General features: G+C 46.3%; 1 protein-coding gene across 10 annotated transcripts in view; it reads left to right on the top strand.

Moving 5' to 3' along the window:
* NHEJ1 (non-homologous end joining factor 1) overlaps positions 1-27,611 on the top strand; it is a 107,538-nt gene that overhangs the window by 32,187 nt on the left and 47,740 nt on the right. For 2 of the 10 annotated variants that reach the window (XM_089329835.1, XM_089329834.1), the window contains exon 6: positions 3,042-3,356. The exons of the other annotated variants lie outside the window; for them this stretch is intronic. In XM_089329835.1, coding sequence (XP_089185961.1) covers positions 3,042-3,140 — 99 coding nt within the window. In that variant the 3' untranslated portion in view covers positions 3,141-3,356. Of the gene's footprint in view, positions 1-3,041; positions 3,357-27,611 lie in introns of those variants that run through there. 10 annotated transcript variants of the gene reach the window in all.

Below are 27,611 nucleotides of genomic sequence, written 5' to 3' on the forward strand. Positions count from 1 at the left end.
TCTCTCTCTCTCTCAAGATTTATTTATTTATTTTGAAAGGCAGAGTTACAGAGAGAGAGGGAGAGACAGAGAGAAAAAGAGCTCTTCCATCCCTTGGCTCAGTCCCCAGAGGGCTGCAACAACTTGGGGCCAGCCAAGGCTGAAACCAGGTGCTCCATCCAGGTCTCCCACATGGAAGATGTTCCAAACACTCAGGCTGTCCTCTGCACTTTCATAGGTGTATCAACAGAGAGCTGGACTGGAAGTGGACCAGCCATGATGGGAGCTGGCACCGGATGATGACTTTGCAGGTGGCAGCCTAACCTGCTGTGCCAGCCCCAAAGAGCCCCATTCTTAACTTTTCTTTTACAAAGCTTTATAAAGACTTATACTTTTTTTTTTTTAAAGAAGTCTTTTTATTTATTTTGAAAGCAGAGTTACAGAGAGAGAGGGAGAAATAGAGACAGAGATCTTCCATCTGCCGGTTCACTCTCCAGATGGCTTCAATGGCCAGCATTGGGCTAGGCAAAAGCCAGGAGCTGGGCACTTCATCTGGGTCTCTCACATGAATGGCAGGGGCCCAAGTACTTGAGCCATCTTTTGCTGCTTTTCCCCGGCCATTAGTAGGGAGTTGGATTGGAAGTGGAGCAGCCAGAACTTCAACCGGCACCTGTATGGGGTGCCATTGTTGCAGGTAGTGGCTTTACCCTCTATGCCACAACACCTGCCCCAAGGCTTATGCTTTTTGAAATGTATTATGAAAATTAAATTCTCCTGTTGCTTTTTACTTTTAAGAATTAGTTAATTAATTTTGTTTGAGAGGCAGAGAGAGAGCAAGCAAGCTTCCCAAATGCCTGCAATTCCAGGACTTAACCAGGCCAAAACTGGGAGTTGGGAACACAGTGCCAGCCCCTCATGTTTGGTTTAAATCTCCAATTTTAAAAATCTATTTAGAGGGCTGGCACTGTGGCATAGCAGGTAAAGCCACCACCTGCAGTGCCAGCATCCAAATGGGCACTGGTTTGAGTCCTGGCTACTCTACTTCTGATTCAGCTCTCTGCTATGGCCTAGGAAAGCAGTGGAAGATGGCCCAAGTCCTTGGGTCCCTGCACCCGCATAGGAGACCTGGAGGAGGCTCCTGGCTTCTGGCTTTGGATTGGCACAGCTCTAGCCATTGCCACTATCTGGGGAGTGAACCAGCAGATGGAAGACCTCTCTCTCTCTCTCTCTCTGCCTCCACTTCTCTGTAACTCTGCCTTTCAAATAAATAAATCTTAAAAGAAAAAAAAGAAATTTATTTTGTGCAGAGGCTGGTGCTGCCTGTAGTGCCGGCATCCCATATGGGTGCCGGTTCGAGTCTCAGCTGCTTCACTTCCCATCCCGCTCCCTGATAATGGCTTGGGAAAGCAGTAGAAGATGGCCCAAATCATTGGGCACCTGCACTTGCATGGGAGACTGGGAAGAAGCTTCTGGCTCCTGGTTTCAGATTGACTCAGCTCCGGCCGTTGCAGCCATCTGGGGAGTGAACCAGCAGATGGAAGACTTTCTCTGTCTCTCTCTCTCTCTGCCTCTGCCTCTCTGTAACTGACTTTCAAAAAAATAAATAAAATATTTTAAAAAGAAATCTATTTAGTCCAAATTTTATTTTTTAAAAAAAGATTGATATATGTGAACGTCAGAAAGAGAGAAACAGAGAGGGGAGAGAGAGAGAGAGAGAGAGATCTACCATCTGCTGGTTCACCCCTTAAATGGCCTCAACAGCTAGTGCTGGGCCAGGCTGAAGCAAGGTGCTCCATCTGGAACTCCTACATGGGTGGCAGGGGCCCAGACACTTGGGCCATCCTCTGCCACTTTCCTAGGTGCATCAACAGGGAGCTGAATTGGAAGTGGAACAGCCAAGCGTGAACTGGTACCATATGGGATGGTAGTGCTGCAGGCAGTAACTTTACTCACTATACCATAACACTGCCCCTCCCCCCAGAGTTAATTTTTGAGGCAGTGATTATTGATGTCTTATTTCGGGCAGATATTTAACTCTTTCAGGCCTAACCTCTAAACATCATGTATGTCTGGAGCACTTTGTGATGACACACAATAGAGTCTCCTTCCTCTTTCCCTTTGTAGAGGAAGGGTTTCATAAATATGCACTCATTACATAATGGCCATTTAACAATGTCTTAGTCCATTCAAAGGAAAATCTGGCTTATTTATAATTAGAGTTCATTAAAAACCATACGATATTTTTCACAAGCATGTTTACTTTAAGTTAATTAGAGGACATACAGGTGAGAACACTAAGGCCAAAGTTGAAAACATTGGGCTGAATGAAGCTTAGGTTGAAAAAAGGGACCTAGAGAAACGGATTTGGGAACCTCCTGCAAAGGAGCAATATTGGAAGCCATGAGAATGGATGCACCTTTTGCTGAGAAAAACGGAGAAAAGGACAAAGGCCCAGTGATTGAGGTTTGGGAACCAATCATTGGAAGGAGTAGTAGGAACCAGTGAAGCAGTGAAGGAAATGCAGACAGGAAGAGAGCCAGATACCATGGATTAGCCAAGAAAGGGGATCTAACAGACGTAAAACGCACGTTGTGTGCCAGACACAGTAATGCTTTATCTCTGTTATAACTCAATCCTTACAACTCACCTAGGAGCTAGGTAACAGTATCTCCATTTCAAAGATTAAAAAAAAAAAAAACAATCAGAGGTGAAGTAATTTTCTTAAAGTCACTCAGCTGATTGACCCATGTTTGTCTTGTCTCAAATCCTGTGCTCTTTCCGACCTGAGGAGGGTGATCCACTGGTAGCACATGCAGGAGAGACCCAGGAGAATGGGTGACGGACAAAGGAAAGATCATTAGGCAATTAGTAATCTTGGGCAGTATCAGAAGGTTAAATATCAGACAGTTAAAGAAGGATCAGTTGATAAGGCAATGGAGACAATGAGTATTGGACTGTCATCAGAAAAGTGTGACAAGGAAGAGGAAATGAGAGAGAGCTGGGGAGCCAGAAGTGGCTCAGGCAAAAACAAGATGGGAAGACTCATACTTGTGTGTTTGAAGGCAGAGGGAAGCCAGTGGAAAAGAAATTTATGTTGGTGGAAGCAAGAGGGCGGTGTGAGTGCAAGGACCTGTTGGCACTGTGGTGAAGTCACTACTTGAGATACCTGCGTCTCATGACTGAGTCCCTGCTTTCAAGTCCCAGCTCTACTCTTGACTCCAGCTTCCTGCTTACATGTACTCCGGGAGACAGCAAGTGATGGCCGAAGTAGTTGCTGGCATTTGGGAAGTGAACCAGCTGATGGGAGATTCTCTCTCTCTCTCTTTCTCCCTTTCAAATGAATAAATACTTAAATAAATAAATTTTTTAAAAATAGAGTTAGATGATTACAAAGCTTTTCTGCTATGACAGAAATACTGAAACAAATATAAGCTACATTCTTTTCCTCTTCTCTTCCAAATAGTGCTTTGTGTCTTTCCTATGTCACCATTTTTACTTTGTATTATGAGAATTTCTGTACTTATGTCCCCTGTGAGCTTATCCAGTCCTAAAGGGCAGGGTAGTCTTGCTCATTTTGTTTCTTCTGAACCTACTGTGGTGCCTTATAGATAGAGGCACACAGTGAGTGGTTGTAGATTAGAGCTCTTGGCATTGGAGGTTTTTCTAATACTGGTACCTGTCTCTGGTTATAAAAATTAAGAGAGAAAACAAAAGTATCAAGTAACTTACCTTTAAGCTTTACCTGGTCTGTTGGCTTCATAAACATAGCCTTATACCTAAAATATTTTCTCTCTTTTTTTTTTTTTTACACATTTTGGTCACTTTACTAAATGACATTAAGTAGTTTTAAATTCAACTACTAAACAGCACTTTGAAGGGTGAAAACACAGATAGTGTATTGTCATATTTGAATATTTTTCTTTACAGACACAATTCCAGTCCTTATATGTATTACAAAACAGCCTTAAAGGAAGGAGTGACGTTTTTTCTACAGGACTTAAGATACTTAATACAAAACTGAAAAGCAGTCTAACAGAAACAAGGGAGAGGTCTTCACAACTGTACAGTTTCAGTGGCCAAAGCTGGATGGTGGACTGAAACATTACTACACAACTAGGACAAAACATATACAATATCACAATACTAAGCAAAAACACTTTGCACCCAAAGAAATAAAACAGGTTGCAAAATGTGGAGAGTTTTGCAGGCAAACCTGTATTACAAGCAACATTTTATATCACCATTTTTAAGCCATTGCAACTATTTAAAACATCTAAAACAAATATAAAAATGAGCCTTTTAGTATCTTATTGATGTGACTTTGTCTTTAAATATTTGTTAAAACTTGATATTATACTCAAAGTACATGTTATGTAGCTAAAATGTCAAGTGAAGAGTGTATGCAAAGTGGTCCAAGTTTTATTTCAAACTCTCTGATTTCCAATTAATCCTCCTAAGTATTATTCTGTTTACACCATAGTTTTCATCTATGGTGAAAAAGATTTGGAAGGTTGCCTAAAATTTTCACATCTATGTCTGAGTAAGTAATTAGACTGTGTTAAAATCTCCTATACCCTTCACTTGTAGATAATACTTGTTTTGGATAGCAACCCACATTGGAAAGTGAGTCCTGTAGAGATGACTCCTGCAGGTTGGTAGGTTATCTGTTCCATGTTTGGGGAATGATTTATGGGCATCGTAGTTATCTCTCATAAGGGAATAGTCAAGGGAGAAATTGCCAGAAGTCAATTTCACGTGGGAGATCTTTGTTCTATTTGTTTTTCTATTTAGAATGTTTTTTTTTTAATTTATTTATTTATTTGAGAGGTAGAGTTACAGCCAGTGAGAGGGAGAGACAGAGAGAAAGGTCTTCCTTCCGTTGGTTCAATCCCCAAATAGCCGCAATGGCTGGAGCTGTGCCAGTCTGAAGCCAGGAGTCAGGTGCCTCTTCCGGGTCTCCCATGCGGGTGCAAGGGCCCAAGCACGTGGGCCATCTTCTACTGCTTTCCCAGGCCACAGCAGAGAGCCCCATATTGGAAGAAGAGCAGCCAGGACCAGAACCGGCGTCCATATGGTATGTCAGCGCTATGGTGCCAGCCCTTCTATTTAGAGGTTTAAACTCTATGTGGATGGTGCTATTAGGTACCACTGAAAATATTAAACATGGTGGAATCATACTGAAAAGTTAAAACACGTTTTCTGCCCTTGAAAGATGAACTTTTAAAGGAGGTTAGACCTCTAGAATCTACATGTCTACAAAAGTATTAAAATACATAAAATAAAAGAGTAATTTTAAAAGTTTATAGGAAATATATTATTTAAAAGTCTTTGTGTGGGTCTAAATTTTTTGCATCAGAATAAACATCTTTTGATTCTATTTCTCTGTGACCTCTTTGAAGTAGTCTAGTATGTTAACAGAGAGAGAGGATACAGATCCATCTGGATGGGGCTTGGGGTTCACACCAGGCTAGCTGGGATAAGGGATCCCTCAGCATTCAGAGGGATTTTGTGTGGTGAACGGCTGCCGAGGGAGAAGACACACTAAGTATTTTATTCAGTTACACAGTCTCAGGGGCTCTCCCTCCGCGTGGTGGTTTGAGGGAATCCTTCAAAAGCTCTTTGGCTTCTGTTAATCTTAGGCTGGAAGCCTGAGCAATTCTAATGCTGTTCATCCTCCTCTGAGCATCGTTTACTCCAAAGAACTCCTTGCAGTTTGTTGCGGAGAAAGCTGGGAACGAGGCAGCGCTTGGAGACAGGATGATGGTGTTGTCTGATTTATAGGAGTCGTTGATGGGAACTACATGCCATTTGCTGCAGCCTCCAGAAACTGGGGACAAGCAGAGTGAAAGTGCCAAATGTCATGAGTTCCGAAGGAGATGCCAGTCTCTCCCAGCACCCTCCAGTTTGGGGTACCCTCTCATGTTGACTGAGGTAAATGAGGATCAAAATAAAATGGATGAGACCATCTACAGAAGTAACCTAGCCCATGCTTTCTAAATATATAGTGTATGAGGCTGGGTTTTAAATCCCAAACTCCTGGGCTGATACCTCAGTGAAGGAAGTTGTGACATCTCAAATATCTTGCATAGAGGCCAGTGTTGTAGCATAGCAGCCAAAGCTACTGCCTGTGACACTGGCATCTCATATGGGCACCGATTCAAGCCCCAGATGCTCCAGTTCTGAACTGGCTCCCTGCTAATGGCCTGGGAAAAGCAGCAGAAATGGCCCAAGTGTTCAGGCCCTTGCCTCCCGCATGGGAGACTCAGAAGAAGCTCCTGGCTCCTGGTTTCAGTCTGGCCCAGCACTGGACTTTGCCACCATCTGGGTAGTGATCCAACAGATGGAAAATCTCTCATCTCTCTCCGTCTCTCCCTCTCTCTGTAAATCACACTTTCAAAATAAATAAATAGATCTTTTAAAAAGTATCTAGCAGAGACGATTAGAGCCATAGAATTTCATGATCTTGAAGGGACTTTATCAATCTAAAGGTTTGCCAAGCCACTTTGTTTTACTTATGAGAAAAATAAGGCTTTATTTAAAAGGAAAAAGAACTCATATAGACAGTTATAGAATTTGGTACCAAGACCCAGGGCTCTGAATGGCCAGTGTAGTGTTCTCCATTGCCTTGCCACGTGTTACACAGCCATCCTTGGAACTTTTTGTGCGCAGTAGAAAAGAGTAGGAAAAATCTGGGAGGAGTACTAGAGACCTAACTTTATTAAAAGACAGAAAAGTGATCTAAGGTTAGAGAACCCTGCTCTATGTACTGCCTTCTCTCTCTCTTCATGTCTCGTCGTCTTGTATACCTCTAGACCTTTATTTGCAATTTAAGAAAAATGGTTATGTGACTTCTGAGGAAATATACTAACAGAGCAACAGAGTATGTAGACTCCAACAAAAAGAAAACCAAGGAGTTTATCAGTTTATCTGGCCCAGCATCAAAACAATGGTAGAGTAGGATGAGATGAATGTCTGGCTTGCACATTATATGTGGATTCTCTCATAGAGCCATTGGCTGTTTTTGGCCTTTTTTCCTGTGTTTAACATGTAGCACTCTGTTCAGTGTTTATTCCCAGGAAAAAGCAGCTAAAGATATTTCAGTGACCGGGGTGATCTAGTATTTTAATTTCTAAATTAGCCTATTATGACTTGTATTTAGTGTCTGTCAATCCTCTAGAGCCTGATCATCCCTAAATGAGCTAATGAAAACCGAGTGTGAGAATCTGGACCAGTGCCCTCTGCAAAGTAGCGACGACTCATGAGGTGCTGCCCAAGCAGCCCCACAGGGTCTTCCTGTCCACGTGCCCTCCCGCACACTTCTCTGTGAAAACACTGAGTGCTGGGGCTCCTCTAATACTCTTAGAGGAGCAAACTGGGCTTATAAGCACCACAGACAAGTGTCTGGAGACTACTTATTGGATGCTGGGCCTTTTTGCCACCAGCACACTTAACCATATAATCCCCACTCATGGAATCTAACACGCACAATAAGAAATCCTTTAATTTGGGGACTTGTCTGGCTGGAGTAGTCCTTCAGATGGTGAGTGCGTGACGCAGAAGTTCTAACGTGGAAGGGATCTCTCTAAGCATTCTCTTAACTCAGAGCCTTTGCCTCTCTTTGCCTCTTTGCCTCTCTTTGTTTTCTTCTAGCCATTTTAGGAAATTTAGTGTCAGAGGACTTCCCTGAGTTTTGCTCCCCTCAACAGGCCAGCACCGACCCCTAGGAGCCTATTGACTGGTTCTAGCTGGACTGACCTGGTCAGAACCCCCTGGATGGTCCCCAGTGATATACAGATCAGTGGCCTCTCCTTCCTGAAACTGCTTGTGAGCGCTCAAAGCGCGAATCAAATGACCATTGTACTGGCCTTGTATTGGGGCTCACTATGTCAGTTTTCAGCTTGTGCTCATATATAAATATAGGTCTCTCTAGATATAAAAAGTGAGTGAGTCTGTAAGTTGCTTTTTTTTTCTATACCTCCTTTCATGGGGCAAACTAATGAGATGCATATCATTAAAGACCTGATGTTTTGTGGGATGGAGCCTTTTAAACTGGATGTGCCTGGCTTAGTTATGGCAAATATTTACCAAAAAAAAAAAAAAAAAGGGACATACCATATAAAATTAGAGTTCTGAAAATAGTACTGAGAGAGGGAGAAAGAAAAAAAAAAACAGGACAGAAAATACAGGCCAGTCTGTTTGGGGAAAAGGGAAAAAGAGATAAAATGAGAGAAACCTCGGCAGTAAAAACAGCATCTTGGTAAACAGACTATAAAAAAATTGTGACCTGCTTTCTGGCAGCCCTGGCGGCTGGCGAGCGGGTGAAGGTGGCGGAGCTGGCGTCTGTGTGGACACACGGTGCCCCGGGCGCACGGCTCTCCTGGCCGTGCAGGGCGTTAAATTTAGCCACATAATGATGGGCCTGAGGAGCAGCCTCTTGTTGACCACACCATAATTACTGCTTCGCTTTATGAATTTTATTTTGCTTATTCTGTTTCCTCCTTCTTTGGCATGAAGGAGGCCTGGAGTGGGGGGAGTCCCGCCCCCACATCCCTCCCCTTACTGGACAAATGAGTCTTCATAGAAACTTGGGCTTGTGGGCCATCAGGGTAAAGAGTAAATCTCCCTTGATGAATCAGACAGGGAGGAAAGTTTGCTGGTCCCCAAGGCTCTGGATTTATCAAAGTCAGGTTGCTAAGTGGGACTTGCCTGCCCTGCTTCTCAGAGCTCTTGGAGAAAAGATCCTAGATGGCACTGTCACGTGAGTCTGAGAGGTTGAGCCTCCTACTCTATCAATGCTCCCAAGAGCTAGGCACCCTGGGCCCTGGTGGTGTTGGATTTTTCAGTCTTTGGTCCTAAGCTCCCTGGCTAACTCTTTGGAAGTTTACTTTTGATGACATTCTGCGTCATGAAGAGGTGCTGCATTTATTTTAATCTTGATGATAACTGGGTCCTTGAAAGATGAGGGTCTAATGGTCAGGTTAACATACTTTTCCAGAATATGCTGTTCAAGCCTCGAATATCAGTCTTTTGGGGATAGTTGGATAGAAGCAGATCTTGTTGAGGGTATTTGGCAAGAGTGCACCTTGGCCTCCATCAGAGTGGTACCCAGAGGCTTTGTTTTACTGACAGCTCTAGGGAAGGGACCAAAAGTACCATCCTAGAGAGAGGAAAGTACCATACAGGCTGTTGAAAGAGCATTAGAAGAGTTGTGTGGACTAGATACTGGGTCGTTGTGAGTGAAGTTCTTGACTGGTGACCTAGGCTGGCAGCTACCTATGGCCCCACGGTGGCCCTCCAACTGAGGAAGTGGTGGAAAAAGAAAAGCAAACAGGGGTTGTGGGCAGGGTACTGGCTTGTCCATCACTGGCCAGGATTGTCCTGTTTGTGTGTCGGGGGGGGGGGGTGGAGGGGTGGTAGGCTCCTCCCAAGGCCAGGCAAGAACGTGTCAAGGAGAAGCTTCTTGCAGCTCTTGTTTTCCCAAAACAAAGGAAGCTCCTTGCATTGCTGGAAGTCGCGTGCTTGGTTGCTGAGTTTGTTATTGCCTGATAACCTGGCCACCAACTCCTGCCCTCCTCTTCACCCCATACAGCCAGTGGCTTAGTGGGAGCAGCTTCCTGTTCCTCATCCCAGGCAGCAGATTCACTCTTTATTGAACCCAGAAGGCGGGAAAAAGAGAAGAGCTAGCCCTCTTACCTCAGGACCCATCTGCTTCTCTTCCCATGGAAACCTTAGAACAGTATTTTCTAAAGTAATCTGACATATGGTCTCACTGTGCTTAACTAACATGCAGCATGTCCCATATATGACTTACCATTCTTTGAGATGCATCCTCTGAACAAGTATTTGGATGTCATGCCAATGTCTGATCACTGTCAGAGTTTTTAATGCCTGCACTCAAGTTCTGTACTTGAGTGGGCTAGTTATAGAGAGTACAAGGACCAGCAGCAGTTTGCTGCTCCTACTTGGAATAGCATTATTCTAGAACCTTAAGATCCAATGAGTTGATAGGTTTGTGGGTCTCTATTAGATATAGAGGTCCTACTCTAAATCCATTCAGTAGGATTCACAAAAAAGAAATTCTTAGGAAAATGTCAGGCAGCGAGAAGTAACCTGATCCTGGCTGCCAAGTCATGCCAAAGAACTCTGACACTAACGTGGAAGGTGGGACTAAAGGTGACTTCCCCAGTGCCAAGGTTCTGTGGTTCTAAGGTTAAGTGATGAAGCCGAGAGATAAAGTTAATGAATATAAAGATTTTCCTCTAGGTTATTGATTTTAAACCTTGCACTGCAGCTTTAGGTGACTTAATGAGGTAAGGAAGAAAGGAAAGGAGTGGATGTTTTCACAGAGTTCAGTTACTAGTCTGATATGAGGTCTTTCTTACGCAGATTGATCACATGTTTGGTCAGCAGTATCTTAGCCTTCTGTTAGGAGGCTACCAAATTGTTTCTAGAGGTTGAGCGATCTAGGATTGAGGAGAAAAGTAAATATTGGCAAAGTTGGTGGAATTCAAGTAAGAGATAAGAAATGGGTTTTGGATTAGAAATGTGGATTACTGGCAGGGTTCCTTGATAGCCCTGTTTGGAGGGTGATAATAGTGATGGGGAATATTCAAGAAAGGAGGAAAAAGCCCTGATTGGAGAGGACTGGCTATACAGCCAAAGGTGGGGGAGTGGAGTGGAGGGAGAGAGAGAGAAAAGAAAAGAAGGGGAGAGGAGTAAGGACACTGGGAGGGAAGACTGGAAAGTGATCCGAGAATTTACAGGACTGGAGAGTCTCTGAGGAAGGGAGTGGGCTGAGTTCTACCCTTGCTGCAGAATGCAAAGAAAAGAAATGGGCCCAGTCTGAACCTCTGCTTCTCTTCTTTTTTGAAATATTCCACTAAGCTCAGGGATCTGCAATCAGGAAAAGAAACCAGATAGAAGCTTCTGATCAAAGTAAGTCTGGTCAAGTGTCCCTACTTAAAACTGATGGCTTCCTATTGATCCTGGCATAAAGTCCAAACTCTTTAATAAAACCATTGTGATCTGACCTCTACTTACCTCTCACACTTCACCTACAACTTTCTGGTGGCCCCACTCTAGCACCCCAGCCCCCCATCATCTGTCCCAAATCTACACTTCAGTCACTGCGAGCTGCTATGGTTCCTGGAGCCAGCCCATCATTCTCTTCTCTCTAGTCTTTGGCACACGCTGTTCCCTCCAGAAACCCTCTGCTACCACCAGCAAACCCTTCCTCTTGGATTTCACCCGTTCCTCATTAGGGTTCCCTGGCAGAGGATTTCCCTGGCCCTCTGAGTCCAGTTGACTTGCCCTTCTGTGCTGCTGGATTTGCTCATTCAAACAGAGGGTAGACCAACACCTGGCCATAACAACACTTCGCTGTAATTGCTGCTTTTCCTCCCACTAGATGGGAAGTTCCCCAAGGGCAGGCATATTGTGCCTTGGTCTGATCCGTTGTAAGTACTCGGTACATTTTTGTATTTTTCTGTATTCTGCAGAGAACTTTTGCTTTGGTAATGAGTCTCCTAGCTATCTGGTGAAATGAGCAGGCTTCCTTGAGTAAAATTCAATGCAAATATATTGATCACCACTCAGTTAAAAAGAAGAATAAAAATAAAAATAAAGAACAGATTTGCATAGTTGCTATTATTTTATTTTTTTTTTAAAGATTTTTTTATGGGGCACGTGCTGTGGCACAGCTGGTTAAGCTGTAGCGTTCCATGTGGACACTGTTTTGAGTCCCAGCTCCTCTACTTCCAGTCCAGCTCCCTGCTTATGTGCCTGGGAAAACAGCAGAGGATGGCCCAAGTGCTTGAGCCCCTGCACCTAAGTGGGAGACCCAGATGAAGCTCCTGGCTCCTGGCTTCGGCCTGGCCCAGCTCTTGCTGTTGCAGCCATTTGGTGAGTGAACAAGCAGATAGAAGATCTCTCTCTCTCTCTCTCTCTAATTTCTCCTTCTCTCTCTCTAACTCTGACTTTCAAATAAATAAAATAAATTTTTTATTTATTTGAAAGTCAGAAAAGAAGATTTATTTGAAAGCGTTACACAGAGAGGGAGAGAGAGAAAGAGAGAGAAGAGAGATCTTCTATCCACTGGTTCATTCTCTAGAAGGCTACAATGGGCAGGGCTGGGCCAGGCCAAAGCCAAGAGCCAGGAGCTTCTTATGGATCTCCCATGTGGGTAGCAGGGCCTAAACACTTGGGCCATCTTCCACTGCTTTCTTAGGCCATCAGCAGGGAGCTGGATTGAAAGTGGGACATTGAGGACACAAACAGGCACCTATATGGGATGGCAGCGTTGCAGGCAGCAGCTTTACCCACTATGCCACAACGCTGGCCCCTGTTTGTTTGTGTGTGTGTGTGTGTATGTGTGTGTGTGTGTTTTTTAAAGCCCACTGGGGCCACTTAAGGATAAAGAGATGTGATAGGTTAGCTCAGAGAAATTGAATGACCCCAAGTCCCACAAGTAATTGTGGTGGAACCTTTGACTTTCTAGTACAGAGCTTTTTTCCACTGTCCCACACTGTCTCAGAGGCTATGTCCTCATGAAATGTGTTTGAGAGGAAGAAAACTCAGAGCGTAAAAAAGCATTCCTCTAACTCATCTAAAATCTTCCCACTGAAACACAGGCTCTACAAACAGAGATATGGCCAAGTACCACAGTGGAGTATCATCACACAGAAGGTCAAGGGAAAATCTGGGGACCAAGAGGCATGGAAAGGAGCTGATTCTATCTTGAAGAAGGATCTGAGAAACACTGACATTTTCAGCTGCCACAAGTGTTTTCCTTGGGGCTATCCTAAGAACAGAATAGCCAAGGCATGGAACTGACCTGGGGTGGGGGTGGTACTTGCTGGCCCTCGTCCACCTCTAGCAACTTCTCTGCCACTGAGCAAGTAAGGTGGAAGAGCTAGAACCTGCAGGGCTCTCTCTCAGGCTGCTTTATCCCTCAGTTCCTAGGAGTTGAAGTGAACTGGTGATGCCCAAATCAGCAGAAGCCTAGTCTATAGGCTGGGCTGGCCACAAGGTCAGGTTCAGAATTATTGCTGTGCCCTGCCTTTGGGCAGAAAAGAGCATGGCCCAGGTTCTCTCACCAGCACGGATCAGTCACTTCTGGCCGTCTAGGACCCAGACACCCTTTGTCCAGCTGTGTTTTCCCAGTGTCTCCTGGGGAGTGATTCAGGGCCAAGGTGACAGTGGGTTTGGAGCCCAGATGAAAGGATCGCAGGGACCACAAGACAAGATCCCTTGTGTGGTGGCCGGCTGGAAAGAGGCGAGAGGGAGTGTGTGTGGAGGTCAGTGACGCAGTTGCCCTGGCTTACAGGCATGGAGGAGGAGAAGGCTGGTGCTGTGTCTCCTTATACAGTGGCCCTCGCCACATGAAGCAGGGGGTGAAGGTGATCCCACCATGAGTCACCCGGGAAGGGACGCTGTGTGCCCGGAGCCCAGCAGAGAGCACTTGTGGATTGCCCACTCTTTCCTTCTATGAGTTCATGCGTGATATGGGTGGCTTTAGTCACTCAAGCTGTGCTGCTTCTCTCTGTCCTCCAATCCATTCTGTTCCTTCCTCTGCACTAGCCCCAATGTGTATGTGCTTTACATCTATTGATTTTGTTCTTGATTTTTCTAGTTTTGCTTCCTCTTCCTGAAGTTTGGAATCCATCGATTTCAAGAAACCCAAACCTTACTAATTGTGTTTGCCTTTGAGAGGATGGCCTGGTGGCGCTCTGCCAGGCCTGGTCATTCTTAGGTTGTGTTTGCTTTCCTCTTTATCTTCAACTGAGGCAGGTATCACATCCTGGACTGGAATCTGAAGGGAGTCTCGGGGGCCCTGAGTTGCAGGCAGTTCAAGTCTGGCCTTTATTGAGGTCTGGGACTGCAGAGAGCTCTCGGGAGTGTCCCTGTAATCAGCCAGCCACCAACCCCACACTGCCTTGTAATAAAGCCGCTCTATATTTGTTCTGTTTATAGTCTCCTCTGTAATAATGCCACAGCCCTCACTCCTCTCTCTCTTTGGGGAGACTTTCTGGGTAATAGAAAATTTTGAAATGCTAAAGAGGGTTGTAGACGCAGAAAATGTTTTTATCTTGGCTGCGTCTTCAGTTGGGAAGATGCCCAGGAAATACAGCAGCCCATGCTTTAGGAAAGAGTGTGTTGTGGCGAGCGTGTTGTGTGCGCGCGCGCTGTGGCGGTGAGGGCCGCGGGCGGAGGGGTGGCACGGGGGAAACTGGGGGTGTGTGCTGTGTGGCTGCAGTAGGTGTGGGGCACGCTGGTCTGTGGGGGGCTGGCAGTGGAGAGTGTGGTTCTTAGGGGGAGCGTGAGAGGTGTGCAGAAAAAGGCCAGAGCAATGATGGAAAACCCTGTTTCGGCAAATTTCCAACCTGTCCAGTGTGTAGGAGAGTGAGAGCTAGTGTTAGCTCCAGGATGGAACTTCTGCAAGCTCGCATTCCATTCATTCTTCTGAGGATGCCCCTTTGCTCTGAGGCTCCACCAAGCTGCTGGCATCCCTGTTCCTCTAGCCTGTTCCTCCCAGTTCCTCATCTCTTTCTTTATCAGTCAAAGGTAGACGATGACAGAGGGGGAGTGGACAGTAAGCCATGTGGATCTAGGTTAGAGAGCACAGCACGACGTCCCAGGCACAACACTCTGGAGTCTGCCTGCCGCAGTGACTCCTGGGAGTTTGTTGCTGACAATTCTGATTCTTCCTGTTCCCTCCCCTTCTCTCTACCTCTGCCTGCCCCCCTCCTGGATTCTATAAATACTTTATTATATGGCACTAGTAAAACTTCAAGTATTTCTTTTTATTAGAGCTACATAATATGGTAATTGTGCGACAGAACACAGCTCCCGTGAGCAGCCCCCACCCTCTTCCTAGGTGTGGCCTCTCACCACCTCAGCATGGGCCAGGCCCACAGGCCTCTCTGTTCCCCTAAGTGTGGGTGAAGGGGGTTGGGTCAGTTTGTTGAGCACAGCTAAGGGGTCAAGACCTTTGAGTACAATCAGGTGAGAGGGGTAAAGCGGACTCTTTCTAGTTTTAAGTGTAGTCTGTTCTCTTGTGTGAGTACAACAAGGGTCTTGTTATTAGTATTAATTCCAGCCACTGCAGGAGACCATGTAATCTGCCTTTCCTTCTAACAGTACTGTCGTGTGGCATGGAAGTAGGTTTCATCTTATACCCAGAGCTGGGCTATGTGGTTTTCTTTGGCTGACACTGATTCACAGTACTTCGTGCTGGGTTTTGTTGTTGTTTGCTTGTTTATTCAGTAAGGATCATCATTTTTCCTGTTGTCTCCTGGGTTCAGATTCTATAGATGGGAAAAATAACCCAACCCCTTCCATTTCTCAGCGCTGCAAGCCTGGAACATTGTTTCTTGTAAACCTGAGTTGCTGGTCTACTAGTCTCATGGAGGGTGTGGGGCTGGAAACTCCAGTCTGGAGATCTCTCATTACTGGTAATGTGTGACCTACAAAATATGTATTTTGCGGCTTAATTGAGTTGTACGATTTGGTTCTGGCTTTTGTCCAATGTGATGTGACTTTGAGTCTTCCCCTCCCTCTCTGCTGTAGCGGTTGAACTAGGTCATTACATCCCTACCAGTGTTTTTCTAAATTGAGTGTCATTTAATTTCTACATCCTAACTTATGCAAAACTTAGAAATTGGGGATTCCTGCCTGGGCAGCAGCTGACAGAGCCCCCAGTGCCAGCGATGTGGGGCACCACGATGAGTCTTTTCTCAACTGCCCACGTGCCTGGTGTTTGCATAGGGGCCAATCCCCACACTGCACTCTGCTGTCCACTCTTCACTCCCCATGGCGATGCATGGGCATATGCTCTTTCCACCTTTTGAGCCTAGCCAAGGGTAATATTAGACCTTCTGGCTGGGCTGCTATTCCCGAAAGCCACAGGGTGTTGTTAATATTCATGTGACCGCAGGGCCTCATCAATATTCATGAAGTATCTGCCGTCTTCCTTCAGGCCCTTAGCTTGGAGAAAACAGGAGTGATTAGAGTTTCTAGAACTTAAAACTAACCCTATTTCCTGGAGTCTCTTAAGGAGGAGGCAAGCCTTAAGAGTAAATGTCTGGGCCAAGAGAAAAATATCCCAAACTGGTTTGACAACTTAGTGGAGTCGTGCTGGATGGCTGTTATCCAGTGTTTATTGATACCACTGAGTTTGGGTTCTAGCACTAGTAGGGGTGGAAAACTAGCATTTTTCTAGGGATAGGAAGATGACACACAATTCCTATTCCAAGAAGTACCTGTCTCAGAAAGGGGGACAGGTGTGCATACATTCGGAATCCGAGATAAGAGTGCTCTAATGGAGAAAAGCAAAGTGCTAAACTAGGACTCTGTAGGAAAATGAGTGAATGATTTTCACAGAGCTCTTGCATGGGGGCAGGGGAGGGGACTTAAGGAAAAAAAACACCAGGATGGTGGCAGGCATTTGGTGCAGTGGTTAAAGTACTGCTTGGGGCAGCCCATTCCTGGGTTCTGGTCCTGACCTGGTTTCCATTCCAGCTTCCTGCTAGTGCACATCCTGAGAGGCAGCAGGTGAAGGTTCATTTGGCTGTGATTGTGCCACTCCTGTGGAGACCGGGATTGAATTTCTGTCTCCTGGCTTCAGGCTGGCCCAGCCTTGGCTGCTGTGGGCATTTGGGAGTGAACCAGAAGATGGAAAATATCTCTCCCTGTCTCTCTCTCTCTCTATCCTTCAAAGAAAGAAAATCAATAAAAATTAAGAATAAAAGAAGAAATATCTTTAAAAAAAGAAAATCAGGAATATAATTTAAAAAATGGACATTGCATAAAAAAGAAAAAAATCCGGGGACAGCATTGTGGCACAGCAAGTTAAAGCTCAAGCCTGCAGTGCCAGCATCCTGTCTGGGCGCTGGTTTGAGTCCCAGCTGCTCCTCTTCCGATCCAGCTCTCTGCTATGGCGTGGGAAAACAGAAGATGGCCCAAGTTCTTGGGCCTCTGCACTTGTATGGAAGACCCAGAAGAAACTCCTGGCTCCTGGCTTCAGATGAGCTTAGCTCTTGCCATTGCGGTCATTTGGGGATTGAACCAGTGGAATGGAAGACCTCTCTCTTTCTGGCTCTACCTCTCTCTATAACTCTTTTAAATAAATAAAGTAATTCTTTAAAAAAAAAAAATCCAAAGACAATAGAATTGCTTAACTCAGGGAGTAGATTGGTAGCTCCTTCTTTTACATATGAAAATTGGCACATATAGTATGGGAAATAGCTTCTCTGTGTTTCATTCAAGATAGTGAAGAAGCAATAAACTTGGATTGTAGCAACAGGATGTGGTTGAAGTAGAGAGAATAATTTTTTACCTATGTAAAATGTTACAAGGCAGGCTTTGGGCCCTCCTCTCCTAGAACTTTGAAGATTCTTCCCGTACTGACTGGTGTAGAATAATCTTTCTTGGGAACCACGGGAGCAGGATTTGGAGAGGGGCTGGCTTGCCCTAAGACTCCGTGGTGGGCTCCATTCCCCTGAAGTTACAGGCCCACAGTAGGGCCTGTCAAGAAACTTTTCTTGGCTGGCGCCGTGGCTCAATAGGCTAATCCTCCGCCTTGCGGTGCCGGCACACTGGATTCTAGTCCCAGTCAGGGCGCCGGATTCTGTCCCAGTTGCCCCTCTTCCAGGCCAGCTCTCTGCTATGGCCCGGGAGTGCAGTGGAGGATGGCCCAAGTGCTTGGGCCCTGCACCCGCATGGGAGACCAGGAAAAGTACTGGCTCCTGGCTTCAGATCAGTGCGGTGTGCCGGCCTCAGCGCGCCGGCTGCAGCGGCCATTGGAGGGTGAACCAACGGCAAAAAGGAAGACATGTCTCTCTCTCTCACTGTCCACTCTGCCTGTCAAAACAAAACAAACAAACAAAAAAAACAACAACTTTTCTTTTCTACAATGTGACGATACATTTGATGGAGCCTCATATTCTTCCTATGGGAAAACAGTTGCCTATAATTTATGTTACCATTTCTAAATATTGGATAGATACCACCTTTCCTTTGTTCTTTCTACTAAATATCTGTAAATCCTGAGGTCTGAGGAAGTTGACGTTGGAAGCTGGCATGCACTTCCCAGAGTTATCTCCAAGAATGGGCTTTAGGAAGTGAAGTTAGCTAGAGGAAACAATAGTAACAATTCCTTAATTTGCCCATCCACTGCCTGCCACTCTGTCCTTCCTCCTTTATTTTTTCATTTGGTTTCTTTACAAAATCTGTTTATATTTTTCTCTTGATCTTTGCTGTGCACTCAGGGGTTATTCTTTCAGCCAGATAAAATGATGCTAGAATGTAGCCTCCATGAGAAAATGAACCTTGTATGTCTTCTTCTTCATGGTGCCTCCAGGTTGTGCCCACTGCACAGTAGATAGATGCTACAGGAATATTGGTTACAGGGCTGGTGTTGTGGCACCATGGGTTAAGAGCACCAGTTTGGTTGTACTGTAGCAGGTTAAGCCATTGCTTGTGATGCTGGCATCCCATATGGGTGCCTGTTCACTCCACTGCCAATCCAGCACCCTACTAATTGCCTGGGAAAGCAGTAGAGGGTGGTCCAAGTGCTTGGACCCCTGACCCCATATGGGGGACATGGAAAAAGCTCCTGGCTCCTGGCTTCAGCCTGGCCCAGCCCCAGCCATTGTTGCTGTTTGAGGAGTGAACCAATGAATGGACGATCTCTCTCTCTCTGTCTTTCCTTTTCCTCTCTCTCTGTAACTCTGGTTTTCAAGTAAATGAATAAATAAATCTTAACAAAAAAAAAGCACCAGTTCAAGTCCCAGCTACTTCCATCCAGCTCCATACTAATGCACCTGGAAAGGCAGTGAAAGATGGCCCAACTGCTTGGGTCCCTGCCATTCGTTCATGTGGGAGACCTGGATGGAATTCCAGGCTCCTGGCTTTGAGGTGGCCTACCCCCAGCTATTTGGGATGTGAACTAGCAGCCCTTTGGAATGTGAACTAGCAGATGGAAGACATCTCTTTCTCTCTGTCACTCTGCCTTTCAAATAAATAAGTAAATAAATCTTTTTTTAAAAGAAATATTTGTTAAATGAGTGAGTAGATGTCTTAGATGAACTAATTCCTTAGCAAGCTGAGTACATTATTTTCCCAATGAAGAGCATAGGAATGATACAGCATAAAGCATCCAAGTCATTGCTTACCGGTTGACACTGATTTCATTATAAGATTTAGTGGCAAATAATATATCATGTCATCTAGGAGCAAAATTTGGATTCCTACCTAAAAATAATATAGAAATACTTTTTAAATATTTTTAAAAGATTTATTTATTTATTTATTTGAAAGGCAGAGTCACAGAGAGAGGTCTTCCATCTACTGGTTTACTCCTCAAATGGCTACAACTGCCAGAGCTAAGCCAATCCAAAGCCAGGAGCCAGGAGCTTCTTCTGGGTCTCCCATGTGGGTGCAGGGGAACAAGCAGTTGGGCCATCCTCTGCTGATTTCTCAGGTGCACTGGCAGGGGGCTGGATCAGAAGTGGAGTAGCTAGGACTCTAACCAGTGCCCACATGAGATGCTGGTGCCACAGCCAGTGACTTAACCTGGCTCCAATTTTAAAATAATGAAAAATGGGCTCCACAACTAGAGAAAGGGCTTGTTGTATAGTAACCCTTCTCAAATCAGCCACAGACCAATGGCTTTCATCTCAGGAATTAGAAAGCCAGTGAGAAGGTTCTGGCTACTTGATGTTCCTGACTTCTGTCCCAGGAAACAAGAGAAAAGTGGAGCTCTGCATTTCTCTTGTGCAACACACAAGAATATTCCCTTTGGTAGATGTTATGGTTTCTGTTCTTCTGGATTGGATTCCTTTAAGGCTTGTGATGAATTAGGGAAGGTGAACTTGAGGTCCACCCAATTCAAGTCGTCAGCTGTCAGGAAAGGACAGCAGGTGGCGCCAAAACATTGTCCTACAGGTGCTAACTGGGCACAGCATCGGGCTTGATTCTCTTTTGAAGTTAAGGATAGAAGAGTGGGGGCATAGGTTATCTTTCTGTTGCTCAGGTAAGAAGTGTTTTGGTCCCCCAACACCCAGGATCTGGGCCCCAACAATCATACTTTGGCAGTAAGATGGGATCCCAGCAAATCAGGGCTGGTTCACTTTTCTGTTCCCAACGTGAATGGACTTTTAGGACCTGCTTCCCCAGATGCTGGGCTTTCTGAGGCTCTTGCCTCATTCTGTGAGCTGCTTTTTCTTTTCTGTGAATCTCTTTGTGTCCTTGCCAGATTTCCATCTTGGGATTCTTTTCTGGTTTTGGGACATTTCTTTAGGGATAGATTTCTTTTTGTCACCTGCCCCCAGCTCCAAGTTCTCTGAGAGGCTGGGTTTAGCCGACCCTGAACTAATTGAAACCGGAGGTGCTGTTTGGGAGAGTGGAGGAAGGCAGGGAAAGCCTCTTTATCGGAGGTACTTGGTTAGGAGAAGGAGGCAGAGCATTGTCAAGCCCGGGACACTGAGGCAGGCTGTTGCAGCCACCTCGGGATCAGGCACAATGCTGCTTACCGGCTTCTTAGCGCCTTTGTGCTGGAGCCGGCCCAGGTGCCCCCAGCCCTCCGCGGTTCCCTTGGCCTAGCCGGCAGCTCTCCCCTAGCATTGTCCCTGACGCCCCTCATTTCCCCACTCCCTTCGTCAACCCGCCGGGCTGTCTCCAACCTTCATTCCTTGAGCTTGTTCCTTGGGCCTCCCCCCTTCCCTGGGGCGGGTTTAAGGGCTGGGCGGAGTTGTCCGCCCGAATCCCCTGTGGCCCCTTTGGTTCCTGGTTCTATATATATCCCTGTCCTTCTCTGCTCAGGGTTTGATATGGCTTTATGGGCTTTACAGACACAGCCATCACAGAGGCGTGTTTCACCCGAGAAACCTCAGCGGAGCCTGGCCTGCAGCGGACTCAGTCTGGCCCCTTGAATCAAGGCTCTCTTCTCTTCCTGCCCTCCGCGTCCCTCCCCCTCCATCTCCCGGCTGTCTACCCCCAAGTGAATCACACAGCTCTGGGGAGTGCACAGCCTCCTGGGAAGAGAGCATTCTGGACCTCCAGAGACTCATGGAGAATTCCTCAGTGTCCATTCCCCTCTAAGTTAACCCTGACTTCTGGCTTAGACTCTGCTGGAACAGGGCAGTCCAGCATTTTGTGACAGGCCTGGCACCCGTGGGCACTGGCAGTTTCTCTAGAGATATGGGGAGAGGAAGAAAAGTCTTTATAAACTGAGGCTGGAGGGTCCAATGGGGACATAGTGAGGAGGGTCAGGAGAGGAACTGGGTTTTATGAGTTCAGAATGATGGACAGGTTACTTGAGAGAGCGGGTGAGAAAGGATCTCCCCTAGGGATCTCCCTTTGACTCTCTCTGGCCCCCAGATCAGACAGTGGAATGTGGTCTACAGAAAGGGGACGTTTGCATAGGAGAGAGGGAAAGCCTGTTTAAAAGGATACATTTGCATGAGGAAGGAATGGGACCTCGCTACCCTTTCCCCGATTTCAGCATGGCAAACGTCTCAGTCTCAAATCATCCTAACAGCTACCTATTTCTTGGTACCTGTTGAATGCCAGGCACTCTGGCTGTCAATCTTATTGTTAATCTTCATACCCTCTTTATGAGTTGACATTTTCCCCTGGGTAGGGGAAGTGAACCCAAGATTCAGAAAATATAAGTTATCCAAAGTCACATGGCTAGCAAAGAAGTGGTGAAGCCAGTTTCAGAGCTAATCAGTCAACTAATTGCATAGCCATGCTCTCTCCACTGCACCGTCTTCCTCCCCCCTGGGGCTCATAAGAAGGTAACAGAGCTGATTCTTAGTTTGTGTTCTTTCCGTTATTTAAAAATTTCACATTTCCACGTGGTTCTCTAAACCTGACACCTGGGTTGACTTGTGAGTCCCCCTGACATTCTGGCTGGTTCTTTGAGCTTGGGGATTCCTGGGGCACCAGTATGCTTGGCAGTGCCCCATAGAGGATTGACACATCCCTGTGTGCATCACTTTGCTATTGTCCAGCTGAGCCTGGGCAGGAAGGCAGTGCCCTATTGCCTAGAGGCTTTCATCCCTGGCGGAGGGACATCAGCCCGTATGTGACTTTGCTGTCCAGAATGGCCTGGTGAAGTATTTTCTTTCCCCGGCGATGTTTACTGTTCTTTCGTGGGATTTCAGATTTCCATGATGGCGGAAGGCTTGTAAAATGAAGGGGTGGGGAAGGGTTACCGTGGCAGGAGCCCGGGCCAGGCCAGGTCGAGCCAGCAGCACAGACAGCTTTTATAATGGTGTGCAGGGCTGGGAGGCTTGTAGAGGCGATGCAGGCAGATAGGGGGATAAATCATGCAAGCAGTGGGCAGGGTGGTGAAGCCGAGGTTAGGAATTAACTTTGTGTTGGATGGAGCCCAGGTTGTGGGATGGGAAGAGAGGCCTCTCCTCTTTTCCTCTCCTCTCAGCTCTGTCCTTTCCCTCTCCTTTCTGTTGGCCCTATTCACTGCAGGCTGTGACATGTTTGCTCCAGCCCTTCCTGTCCCTCCTCCAAATTGCCTCAACTAAATCAACAAGGGAGAGGGTACCCCAGAGCTTGGGGAAGAAAGTATTCCATTCCTCTATCGATCACACTGCTTTTTATTGCAAATATGGAACTAAAGCAGCTGACCCCTTCGTTCCCGTCGTCGTAAGTGAGGGTGTCCATTCCTGCTTCTTTTCTGCTTCTCCTTATATTTATAGCATTTACAACAAAAAGGGACCCGAATCCTTTGGATTATAAAGAAAGCAGAAAATGCCCTTCCAGGTATCCTGGGAGTCCATCCTGATGCTATGTCTCAGCCTGCCTGAGCCAGGGGATGGGCCTTGACTGACTTCTTTTTAAGGCAAACCCTGTTCGCCTCATTCAGGAATTATATTTAATAATAGCATCTTTTTCAAGGGGTCTATGTGTGACACATATGGGAGAGGTGAAGACAGGAGCCACAAGCAGTGATGTTGCAGTGGACTTTGTCAAAGGGGGCATTTTCTTGGAAGACTTGTGCATTCGTACAGAGTGGCTGCGTGTTAAGAGGCAGCTGCTTCCCACAGGGGCAGTGTTCTGAGCCTCTTCTGGTCAGAGTGAGGTCTGTGTGTGATCTTACATCCTCTCACTGCTCTTTGTGTAGTGCTTTACAAATGGTGGCCGATCAATCGTGCCTTTGACAATCTGCTTTGGCCCTTGAGTTGCATGATCAGCCAGCCACTGGGCTGTCTTCTATTCCTCTCTTCCCCTCCACCATCTCTCACCATAAATTGTCCCTCTAATCATCACAACTTTCAAGTGGATGGCTCAGCCCAAAGAAAGTCATTGACTGCATTTCTTCCTCCCCAGCTCTGTAATAGCACTGCCACTTTTCTTTCTAATTAGGCCCTAATTGAAAACTGGTTGCATTTGGACTTTTCTTCTTCTTTTTTGCTTTTTAGTTCCAGTGGTGGAAAAACATTAAGCTGAGGTTTGGGTTTTTCCTTTTGCCCCCCGCTCCGCCCCGCTTTCTGCTTTTTTTTTTTTTTTTTTTTTTTTTTTTTTTTTTTTAAATATGGTGGGATTCTTTTGGAAAAGCTGTCCCCAGCCTGTCGGAGCCCCGCTCACAAACCCCAGCCTTCTCTGAGAAGACCGGGCCTTTTCAAGTGGTTTGCGTTGAACACGTCGGAGGCCCCCAATGCCTGTGACAGTTTCTGTTAATTATAGAGGCTCTTTCCCCCTCTCACATTAGTCAAAGGAGTTTTGTGTGTTTTAACAGCGTTTTCCCTTGGCTTGAATAAGACTCTGTTCAGACGTTTCCGAGGGCTGGGAGCCGGCAGCACTCACTGGTACCCGGTAGCAGTGTTTCCTCCTTGCTTCTCCAGGGGCTGCAGGATTACAGTGGAAGGATGCTTCCTAGTGTGCCTGCATCGCCCTGCTTCTGGGTTGTGGAATTCGTTCGTTTGCAGTGAGAAACTCCTGCAGTGTTGGGGCCGCCAGTGTGAGACAGACTGGCCCTGATGTGCAGTGATGTCCTCCGGGTCCAAGAGGGTCTCTTCTCTGTGATTTCGCTCTCTCCCAGCTTCATCCACTCTCCGTGTAAGAACCCCCCTTCTTGTCTTATGTTGTGGGGCTGCATCAGAATATTATCCTGGGACCCTGGCTCCCATTTGCCATTTCTCAGGCCTGTGCAAGCATCACCTCTTGTGGGCCCATGGAGTATTTGTGTTGCTGTCACCTTTGATGTTAAAGTGCCCTTGTGACGCCCCCAAGAATGACACTTTGCTTGCTTTGGCTGAGACCTGCTAAGCAGGAATCAGCACGCGATCTGCTTAGGGACGTCTTTCAGAGACCCATCTACCAGTCTGACTAGGAGAGAACAGGAAATCACTGACACAAATAACATTCAGCTGGAAGTCTTGTGTGGGGTTCCATTTTGCTGAATTGTGTTGTGTTCAGGTCTGAGAGGGGGGGTCAGCAGGGGCTCACTGATGGAGCTGTGGGTGGAGTCATGAGACATCTGTTAGGCCAAGTGTCCTGAGACATGTCACCTCTCACAGCTGGGTAGTAATCACTTGTCTTGTGAGCCTTTTTCCTTTGTTCAGCGATTTACTTCGTTTGCACAAAGCCTTGACTCCTTAAGAATATTTTGCTTTTGAAGGTGCTTGTTTTCAGCCCCCACCTTATTTCCCTCCCTCCCTCCCTCCCTCCCCTCCCCCTCTTTCTATTTATTCAGTTATTTGAAAGAAAGAGTGACAGAGAAGGAGAGATATCTTCTGTCTACTCATTTACTCCCCAAATGATCGCAACAGCTAGGTCTAGGACAGGCTGAAGCCAGGAGGCAGGAACTCCATCTTGGTCTCTCACATGGGTGGCGAGGGCCCAAGCACTTGGGCCATCATTCTCTGCCTTCTTGGGTGCATTAGCAAGGAGCTGGATTGAAAGTAGAGCAGCCGGGACGTGAACCAGCACTCCAATTTGGGATACAGGCATGGCAAGCAGTAGCTTAACCTGTTGTGGCACAATACCAGCCCCTGAAACCTCCCCTTCTGTGTCACTGATTTTTTTTGGACAAGAATTCTGTGGGAAGAGGACCCTGAAGTGTAACACCTGAGTTCTATTCAGGGCTTCTCCCATGAGCCTTGGTGCTGAGAATGAGAGGAATGAACTTTCTTGGAATTTTTAAGTGGGTGCCAATCTTAATTATGGGGACCCTCATTCTCCTTTTTCTGGAAGTATGGAATACCTTGAGCACATCAGTTCTTGCTGTAGTGTAACGACCTGCTGAGGAATCCTAGGCCCACACAGGACACTCAGCAAGCTGTGCTTCTCTGTAGTTTATAGACCATGGAAGTAACGCCTGTGGAGGGGCATCATTTACTCCTGAGAGTGGGAAGGAGTGAGGAAAAGGACTCCTTTCTGAGTAGAATAATAGACTTTGGGGGCTCCATGTGGCTGACCTGGAGGCTTAGCCATACCTGGAGCCCCTGAAGAAGGGTAAAGCCATAGAAAGAAGCGTCTGGGCATGAATAATGATTGCACGGCAAGGTAGGTTCTTGGGTCAGAATTCAAGAAAGCTGGTCCCCCACCTGGAATAGTTTCCCCTTTCCTTCCCCTATTTTCTGTTCCTGTCCATCTCCCTCTCCCCATTTTGTGTTGGGTTTGTGCTTCAGCACCTATTTGATGCAACAAATGCAAAATGTTTTCTTGCCTTGTGACCACAGAGACTGCAGCGTTGGGAATTCTTCCTGAATTGCTGACACGGTTCTGCTGTACATTGTTTATGTTTTATGACACACGTTTAACAATATAAACTGTGATATATTAAGGTAAAACATTGAACAAGTGAGCAGAGTCAAAAGATACTGTGACCTGTGCTGGATTAGCACCGAGGAAGTAGAGGACTGGACCTAAGTTACTGCCTTTTTCCTCCACCGTGAGTGGTAGGTGCTTGTCTGCCCCATGATTTTAAGATGTGCAAAATACACAGCGCACCACATGAAGGCACAGGAACTTGTTGTAAAACTGGCAGCCACTTTCGGCAAGATCCCTCCACGTGCTTTTATTGTCTTATTGAAATGCTTTCAGGATTGTGAGTCTTGGTGGCACAATGGAGGGGGAGGTGTGTGTCATGCCCACCCTGTGGAAATGGACCTAGACTACTTACGCTTTAATTATTTTTAAATTTTTTTATTTTTTCCTTTTATTTACTTGAGAGATAGACAAAGTGATTAAGAAAGAGAGACAGACTGATAAAGAGAGAAATCTCCTCTATCTCCCATCTGCTGGTTCACTCCCCAAATGCCCATAACAACCAGGACTGGGCAAGGCCAAAATTAGGAGCCTGGAACTCAATCCATGTCTCCCATGTGGGTGATCCAGGTACCTGAGCCATCGCCTGTCACCTGTTGGAGTGTGCATGAGTAGGAAGTTGGAATCGGAGCAGAGCTGAAACTTGAACCCAGGGGTGTCCCAAGTTGTGTCTTAACTGCTATACCAAATATCTACCCCATACTTACCATTATTGATTGTTAAAGTCGTAGTGTAAGGAGAACATCAAAGAAGCTTCAGAGGTTTGGGATAGAACTAAGTGGCTCAGCATCTGTGATGTTTGTTCCTGAAAAACCTCGATTTCTAGAGATTAGGTTTCAGGGAAATGGTGTTGATGAGACCTTTCTCCTCCTTTGTATCTGGATCTTCTGCAGACTTGAGCATGGCTTTTGAGGCCTATTTCAGCAGGCTGACCTTCCTGTTATCCTGAAGCTAGGGAGGTACTTAGCTGTGTGCCTATAGTAGCCCTTACTTAAGAAATTATTGGGGGGCTGGCACCGTGGTGCAGTAGGTTAATCTTCTGCTTTCAGCGCAGGCATCCCACATGGGTGCCAGTTCTAGTCCTGGCTGCTCCTCTTTCAATCCAGCTCTTTTCTGTGGCCTGGGAAAGCAGAAGACGGCCCAAGTCCTTGGGCCCCTGTACCCACATGGGAGACCAGGAAGAAGCACCTAGCTCCTGGCTTCAGATCAGCACAGCTCTGGCTGTTGCGGCCATTTGGGGAGTGAACCAATGGAAGGAATTCCTCTCTTTCTTTCTTTCTCTCTCTCTCTCTCTCCCCCTCCCTCCCTCTCTCTCTCTCTGTAACTCTATCTCTCAAATAAATAAATAAATAAATAAAATCTTTTAAAAAAAGAAATTATTGGGGGCCAGCCCTGTGGCACAGCAAGTTTAAACCACGGCCTGCAGTGCCAGCATCCAATGTGGGTGCCAGTTTGAATCCTGGCTGCTCCACTTCCAATCTAGCTATCTGCTATGGCCTGGGAAAGCAGTACAAGATGGCTCTAGTCCTTGGGCCCTTGCACCCACTTGGGAAACTGGAAGAAGCTCCTGGCTCCTGGCTTCAAATCAGCTCAGCTCTGGCTGTTATGGTCATTTGGGGAGTGAACCAGTGAATGGAAGACCTCTCTCTCTGTAACTCTGTCTTTCAAATAAATAAAATAAATCTTAAAAAGAAAGAAAGAAATTATTGATTGATTTGGAAGGCAGAGAGGGAGGGAAGGAGGGAGGGAGGGAGAGAGGGAGAGAGAGACAGAGAGAGATGGCACCCTCATTAGCTGGTTCACACCCCAATTGCCTGCAAGGGGCAGGGGGCTGAAGCTGG

This window comes from Oryctolagus cuniculus, chromosome 3, assembly GCF_051225735.1.
Source record: "Oryctolagus cuniculus isolate XC-2025 breed Fujian yellow rabbit chromosome 3, ASM5122573v1, whole genome shotgun sequence".
Taxonomy (NCBI): Eukaryota; Metazoa; Chordata; class Mammalia; order Lagomorpha; family Leporidae; genus Oryctolagus; species Oryctolagus cuniculus.